We start from the raw sequence: 8,441 nt of genomic DNA on the forward strand, positions 1-8,441 counted from the left end.
CGGTATTTATGTCATTGGAAATGCCGACATTGTGATCACGCCTAGTCTCACTTTAATAAATGAGGTGATGATTGCCGTGGTCTAGTGTCGATAGTTCCAATCGACCAAATAATTCAGGATACTTTATAGGATCCATTAAAATATCTAGTAGAATCTCGATCGTTAATGATTTACCATATAATACATTGCATATTGAAGAATATCATGATTATCTCAAGTTAGAGAATGTTGGAATCATTTGCCATGTATGCCATGTTTTCATCTGGTAATGCAATGATTGGTTTAAATTAATCACATTGGGTATATACGGTTTTATAGGCATGAAGTACTATAGACAACTCAAGATAGAATTATATTGAAGAATGACTTCTCTCTTTGTACGTGAGAGATTGAGAATACGTAAGTAAGTGAAAGAATTCTACAATGGGTGAACTCTCTTCCATAGCCACTCTCCTATATAAAATGCATTCGGTCCCTAACACAGACCTCATGTTTACCCCACTAAATTTATAGTTTGCTCCCCTCAATTTAATGTTTGCCCCGTTGAATTTCTAGTTTGCCTCGCTCAATTTCATATTTACCCCGCTGATTTTCTAGTTTGCCCCGCTCAATTTCATGTTTGCCCCACTGATTTTCTAGTTTGCCCCACTCAATTTCATGTTTGCCCCGCTAAAATTCATGTTTGCCCCGCTGAATTTCTAGTTTGTCTCACTCAATTTCATGTTTGCCCCGCTAAATTTCTAGTTTGCCCCGCTCAATTTCATGTTTGCCCCACTGAATTTCTAATTTGCCCCGCACAATTTCATGTTTGATTGCAAAGTAATTGAAATTGACCACGAAGTGAATGAAATGGATTTTTGACCATTGACTCGATGGAATCTTGAAAAATAACTACGTTGGTTGGCTAAATTAGCTTCTCCTACCCCAAAATCATATGTGGTACGTTAAGTAAATCATTCTAGTTTAGGAGATATGCTTATTAAATAAATAGACAAAGAAATGAATTAAAAGATAGAAAAATATTTTTATATACTTATATATACATATTTACGTGACTAGGTATTAGAGAAAAATGTAAGGGGGAAAAAGTTCTCCCCGTGGAAAAAAAAAAATTTGTTAGACTGCCGCGGCACTGCTGTGGGTTTTTTTTTTGTCTTGCTTTTGTGGGTCCCATCATGAGGTCTGTGTTATATCCAAACTGTCCATCTATTTGGCGAGCTCATATTAAGGCTTGATACGAAAAATAAGACAGATCTAACTATCAAGTGGACCACACTGTAAGAGGCAGTGGGGAATTGAACGTCTACCATTGAGGTTAAGGAATTTTTGGATCATTATGAAATTTGTTTTTCCTCTTCATCCAGGTCTTTGTGACCCTATGAATGAACTTAGGCGGGAAGGATTTCTCACAAACATCACAGTGGGCCACACCTGAGTTTCTAATGGTTGACGCTCATTCAACACTGTTTCCTATAATGTGGTACATTTGAGATTTGGATATACCTCATTTTTGGTCTCATACTTAAAATGATCTGAAAAAATATATGGACAGCATGGATGAAAAGCATACATCATGGTGTGGCGCACAGACCACCGACGATCCACCATTGGTGGGTGGCGGGGGAGTAGCCAATCCGTTTCCGTGAAAAGGAGAGGTATTTTCATCCTGGGATTTGTCGTCCGTATGAGGAGGTCTAAGTTCGGAAGTTAAGTTTGTATTGCTTCAAGAATATCCAGTGGATAAAAGGTGGGTCCACAGTTGTAAATTTCTCACTTTTCTACTTGTGACAAGGTCAAGACTCAAATTCCCAAACCGTCGTCCGTTTGGCGGGCTCTTTGTGAGTGTTGAACCGACGGATCCAAAAATCAAGTGGACCACAAAGTAAAACGGAATGGTACAGAGCCCCTGCCTACCACTGAAACCCTTTTGGGTGTCACATGAAATCTGGATCAATAGGATATTTGTTTTTCCTGATTTGTGTAACCTCGTGAATATGTGGATGGAAAATAAATGTTACGGTGGGCTTATGAATGTTTTAATGGTGAGAATCATTTTTCCAGTACTATTTGTGGTGTGGTCCAATTGGGCCTTCGAAATCACTCATTTTAGGCTGAAAGATCTGAAATGATCTCTCCAAATGGATGAACGGTGTGGATATGATAAATAAATCATTGTGGGGCCATGTAACTTTCATCTCGTTTGAACTGTTGGTACAACTTGGAGCTCAAGGAGCGTCAGCGTACGTACCCACACCAGCTATGTTGGTGGTGTGTGGTGCAGCAGCCAATCCGCTTCCGGGAAGGTCCCAGCGAAACTCAGCCTCAGCCTCCATATATGGATAAGATAGGTAGGTAACGAAAAGGAAGAAAATCAATCAATCATTCAATGGCTATTTTTCCATCTCTTCTCCTCTTGGTTGTAGCCATTGTTCTTCTAATCTTGGCTACTTCCAATGGAGGTCGAAGAAGGAATAAGTCTAACCAACCTCCTTCTCCATCCAAGCTTCCGATCATTGGCAACCTTCACCAGCTAGGTGGGCCTAGTTCCCTTCTGCACCGTTCACTACAGTCGCTCTCGAACAAACACGGCCCGCTAATGCTTCTCCACATGGGGAACATTCCAACTCTCGTAGTTTCATCAGCAGAGATGGCTGAAGAGATCTTGAAAACCCATGATCTTGTTTTTGCAAGCCGGCCTTTGCCTTGTCCGAACGCAGCCAGGGAGCTTATTTACGGCGGCACCGACTTGGCCTTTTCACCCTATGGGGAGTACTGGAGGCAAGTAAGGAAAATCTGTGTCGTCGAGCTTTTGAGTGGTAAGAGAGTCCAGTCATTCGCGTTTATTATGGAAGAAGAAGTTGGGAGTATGATCAAGGAGATTAAAGGTTCAAGTTCGGTCTTTGCCGTTAATCTGACCGATATGTTTCTCTACCTATCTAGCGGCATAATCTCAAGAGTTGCTTTTGGGAAGAAGTATATTGGAGGAGAGAATGGGGAGAATAGATTCATGGATCTAGCCAGGGAATTGGAAGTTCTTTTGGGATCTTTTTGCGTAGGAGATTATTTTCCATCATTCGGATGGATTGATGTTCTGAGCGGCTTGGATGCGAGATTGAAGAGAGTTTCTAAAGGCATGGATGATTTTCTTGATCAAGTGATTGACGACCATCTCATTCGCACGAATGCCAACAAGGATGGAAACGACGATGAGCATAACGACCTTGTGGATGTATTACTCCACCTTCAAAAGGATACCAATGCCGACGTCCATCTCACCAAAGATAACTTAAAAGCCATCATCTTGGTTCTCTCTCTCTCTCTCTCTCTCTCTCTCTCAACACAGATCATGGTTTTCAATACGGGTAAAAGTGGCCGTAACATGGGACATTTAAAAAACTATAATAGCCCCGTAACAGTCCATTCAAGGCCATTTCTAATGCAACGGCCATTACAGCTCTGTAACACATAATGGTCCCACTGTTACCATTATGCAACGGCCACTAGGTAACCGTTTTTGGATACCATGGCACAGACGTTTGTGCACACAAACACCTACTGATGGATGACTAAATGGAATTGTGGAGTTCACCTTTCCATGATTCGCACAAATGTTGAATATTATGAAATCTAGGCCAGCCCTACATGCTGTCAACAGGTTGGGTTCCCGTGATATTAGCATGCAAGATAGGCAGCATTATTTTTTATTTAGACATGGAGTATACAACCTGTAATTTTATTTCATCCATACAACTCATGGCAAACATTGCAACCAATGAACCACATGCACATTGCACTCAAAACAGAGGCCCCCAACGCTACATGGAATTCCTCAAATATGACCTCCTTTCCTTGTTGTAAATCGCGTCCTTTTAATCACGTCCTTTTAACTCCTCCTGTGGGCTAAAATGACAAAAACAATGGACGGCTAGTCATATGTTTTGCCAACTATGATCCACCGGATGAGTCAAACAGCTCTGCTTAGAAGATCAAAATGATGTGGCCGACATATCTTGGACACGTGTGCTATAAACCTGTGCATATATATTGGTGGGACAAAAAAAAAAAAAAAAAAGAAGGAAAGCGAGGCAAAAAGAAAAACAGACAAAAGATAAACAGGACTTCTTCTTATCATTAATTAGGGGTTGCTTGGATGCCTGTAAAGTCATTAAGTAGGAATCTGTTTATAGGTAATTAGATTACACAGGCTGTTTAGATGAATATATTTGATTGTAAATCAACGGCTATGATTTTTGAAAAAGTTCAGAGGAGGGAGAGAGTTGCAAATCATCTTCCAATTGCCACACGAACCCAAAGCAAAAGAAGAAGAAAACAAACCTCTCTCTCTCTCTCCCTCTCCCTTTCTGTCACCGGTGAAAAAATTAGGATTTGCCTTTTCTTCTTGAGTGGCATTGGCAGGGCGTCTTTGACCTAATTTAGCTCCCATACAATGGATCCTGAGAACCGAACCTGTTTTCACATAGAGATCTAGCACTTCAAGGAGCTCTGCTAGCCCTAATTTTGCCATTAACGAGGTGAAAAAGGAAAAAGGAAAAAAAAAAAAAGTTTCTTTTATTATCTTCGTCCATTCCTTTGTGACTATCAAATCGTATTTGTGTTATGAAATCTTCAATTTCATTGCACAAATCTCCAATTTCATTGGAAGATTGAATTGTTTTAAATTAATTTCTATTATAAATGAATCAATGTGAGCCATTTATAGTAAAACTGATATTGCTTTTGTTGTTTTTAGTCTTTAGAGGTGTTACACCGGCGCAAGTGTACAATTTAGGCTGGGTTTTAGTGTTTTTTTTTTTTTTTTTTCAAAGGTTAGTCCCTGATCTTAGCCATTTATTTGTTGGGCCTCACTTGAGCATGGGTTCAATTTAAAATTTTGTTGGTTATATGATTGGTTGATCAACCATTGGCTACATAACTATTGATCCACACCCAGATCCATAGCTCCACTGGCAGACTGAGTGGAGATAGCTCGTTTCAACACTTGAGGTCTTGGCATCGCTCCCTAGTGGGGGTGGCTAACATGGAGTGTGTTTTCTGACATGGGTGTGTACTAACAAGCTAATCAAAAAAAAAAAAAAAAACTATTGGTCCGTAGGAATCAATCCAACTGTTGAGATTGCTCAATTGCATTATACATATTAGAATACATGGTTCATATACAATCATGATATGTGGGGTCCATCGTAATGTGTATGGTACATCCAATCTATCCATCATGTACTTCCATTGATGCTATCCCGTGGCTTTAAAAAAACAACTCGTCCATTATCAAATGGACCACATAGGGAAAGATGAGATGTCTACCATTAAAAACTTCTATATTGTATTCGGGGCCCACTATGATGGAGGGAAGAAATCCAATCCGTTTAGTATGTGCATGCTTTAATGCTCTCCTAGAGCTCTAAGAAAAAAATCAAGTCTTTCTTATGTGATTTGCAGATTTTGGAAGGTTCACTGCCCAAGCTCTTTAGTATAAATACCTACTTTATTCATTGTAAATATTTTACAAGCTAGCCAAACACAATCTCTTTACCTGTAAATAGATTACCACTTAAAACCCAAATAAAATAGTATGTAAATTGATTGCACCTAAAACTCTTTTCAAATATAATGTGTTTACTGTTGCAAAAATATTGATTTTTAATAAAAAATATTTTAATAATAAAATAATATATAACATAAAAAGTTGTTTTGAAAAAACACTTTTCTGCGGGTTTTTTGGGAATAGTCCCACATGGAAAAGAGAAGAGAAAAATATGTGGTTTATATGAAAGATGTGGAGTATTATAATATTTACCTATCTAGTCCGTGGACTATGGACCTTGCGTGTTCCAGTGCGTAGCACTGGAACACTCGCGCTCGGGCTCGGGCACGGGCACGGGCTCGGTCTTAGTCTCGAACTCGGACTCGGACTCGGACTTGGTCACGGGCACGGGCTTGGGCACAGGCTCGGTCTCGGTCTCGGACTCGGACTCGGACTCGGTTATGGGCACGGGCTCGGGCTCGGGCTCGGTGCGAGGGCATGGGCATGGGCATGTGAGGCAGTGTGGTTGTAGAGGCACTAGTGGCGCACTTCGCACGTCCGCATCGTGTCGCAGAGGGTCGCTCCTTCGCGACCTTAAGCGAACCGGAGCGAGACGTGTGCGAGTTGCGGTGCGACTAAGTGGCTATGGCAGGTGGCTGGTTAGCAGAGAGACTAAAGGACTAGGAGAGAAATCTCTCAGTATAAATAGAGGGACTGAAAAGAGCTGTTGCAGTAGAAACTTTAACAGCTGAGCCATTAGTGCAGGGTCCAGCTGTAATTGCTGCATGGCTTGCCCAACAGCTAGAAAACGGCTAGCTGTTGTCTCACAACAGTCAGCATGCAGTAGCTTAATGGTCTATGCATAACAGTAAGAAAACGGCCATAAAACGGCTAGTTTTTCAACAGTCAGAAATGACTTAATGGAATTTAAGTCTCTGGACCATAACCCCCTAGCCACCATAGCCTATAAAAGAAGGACCTGGATGGGTTTCCAAACCATCTCAACTCACTCTAGCAAATCCATACGAACTGAGACAGTCAGCCCCTCTCCACTCATATATTCTAGTGTTTCCAGCAACAAAGTAAGGCTTAAACCTTAGCTTGAAGAACAGACCAGCGGTGTGGTCTAGAACAGTTCAACTGAACCAATAGCTGAAGATTTGAATTGACCTGTGCAGAAGTTTTTCTCTTATTTTTTTCTTCTTTTGGGATTTTTTCCTTTATACTGTAATATTGCCAGAAAGTGTGTAATTGAATTCCATTTGGTGGGCCTTCATATTTGCTGAACGCAGACCCACACCAGGCTCATCGTATCCTAGAAGCTATTTGCCTCTAACCTACCAGCATACTCAATTCACTTGAGTAGGGGCAAATAACGCTTTAAGGACAGCGTTTCAGACGTGCTTCAGCCTGTCCTGATTTCTGATTATTTTGCACTTTTCGGTTTCCACATTATACAGAAATACATTAATCTGTATAATTTCTAACATTTACAACTAAAAAAAATCACAAGCATCCAAACAACCCCTTAGGTAGACTTGTGCCACCTTGTTTGACTCGGCCGAGTCAACTAAGTCAAGCTTGGACTCGAGAAATCAAACTCGAGTCACATGCTCATTCTCGTAAACTTGGTTTTCCCAATCCAGAGGCCAGGATGATGAATGGCCTAGGCTGAGACCACTTGGCCTGGCTGACTAGGCTGAGTCAACCCAAGTGGTCGGCAAACCATGTACATGTGTACTTGCTCCATTTTTGTGCTCTCAACTTGTTTTTAATGGATGATTGATCTACTTTATCACTTACATGCTTTTTTTCTTTCCTGTTTGTTTTTATTTTCTTCTTAGGACATGTTCGTTGGAGGAACCGACACCTCATCGGTCACCTTGGAATGGGCCATGGCGGAGCTCACAAAGAATCCACATGTGATGGAAAAAGCTCAAGCAGAAGTAAGAAGAGTGGTAGGAAGAAAAGCAAAGGTGGAAGAGGACGACATTGCTCAGATGGACTACTTGAAATCCATAATCAAGGAGACACTAAGATTACACCCTCCATTACCCTTGTTAGTTCCACATGAATCCACAAGAAGCACGACACTACAAGGCTATCATATCACTGCAAAAACAAGGGTCTTGATCAATGCATGGGCCATTGGAAGGGACCCCAAATCATGGGAAAATGCTGATGAGTTTCTTCCTGAGAGATTTTCTAACAACCCAATTCATTTCAAAGGTCAGGATTTTCAATTAATACCATTTGGGGCTGGGAGGAGGATTTGCCCTGGAATGTCATTTGGCATCCTCACTGTGGAACTTGCTCTTGCCAACCTTCTATATTGGTTTGATTGGGACTTGCCTGGTGGCGCAAAAAAGGATGATATAGACATGAGTGAAGCTATGGGAATTGTTGTCCACAAGAAATTTCCTCTTCATCTAGTTCCAAAATATCACTTTTCACTTTAAATAATTAAATTGTACTGCCATGTTAGAGGGAGAGAGGGTTTTCTCTGCTCTATATTGAGAGAGAACTAGGTTAGCCCTCTGAAGCCTCTTCTTTATTAGGACGTGTGTTGTTGCCATTTGTCCATTGTTTTATTTCTTTTCTTGGAGTCTTTGCCGGTCTATATTGTAATAAAATTATTATTTACCTTCCCAATAAGAGAGCTGTTCTATTTGTTTAGGAAGCGGATTGCGTCCTTCCCCCCCTTCCCCCGCCAGGAGGATAATCTGTCCACCTAGGGCTTTGTGGGGCCCACTGTGATGTATGGGTCCATGCATTCTTCCAGATCATTTTAGGATAAGAATTGGAAAATGATGTACGTCCTAGGATCAAGTGTACTACACAATTGGGATTGAACTCCCACCATTAAATACTTCTTGTGAGTGGCAAAAGTTTTGGATCA

At 41.0% G+C, this 8,441-nt stretch overlaps 1 protein-coding gene across 1 annotated transcript; it reads left to right on the forward strand.

Moving 5' to 3' along the window:
* Positions 1 to 2,386: 2,386 nt before the first annotated feature.
* LOC131239434 (cytochrome P450 71A1-like) lies at positions 2,387 to 7,989 on the forward strand (the record flags this gene model as incomplete). The annotated part of the gene is made up of 2 exons (XM_058237165.1): positions 2,387 to 3,304; positions 7,387 to 7,989. Coding segments are annotated over exons 1-2 (1,521 nt in total), but the record flags the coding sequence as incomplete, so codon positions are not given.
* Between the last annotated feature and the right edge of the window lie 452 nt (positions 7,990 to 8,441).

This window comes from Magnolia sinica, chromosome 1 (genome assembly GCF_029962835.1).
Source record: "Magnolia sinica isolate HGM2019 chromosome 1, MsV1, whole genome shotgun sequence".
NCBI classification, from domain to species: Eukaryota; Viridiplantae; Streptophyta; class Magnoliopsida; order Magnoliales; family Magnoliaceae; genus Magnolia; species Magnolia sinica.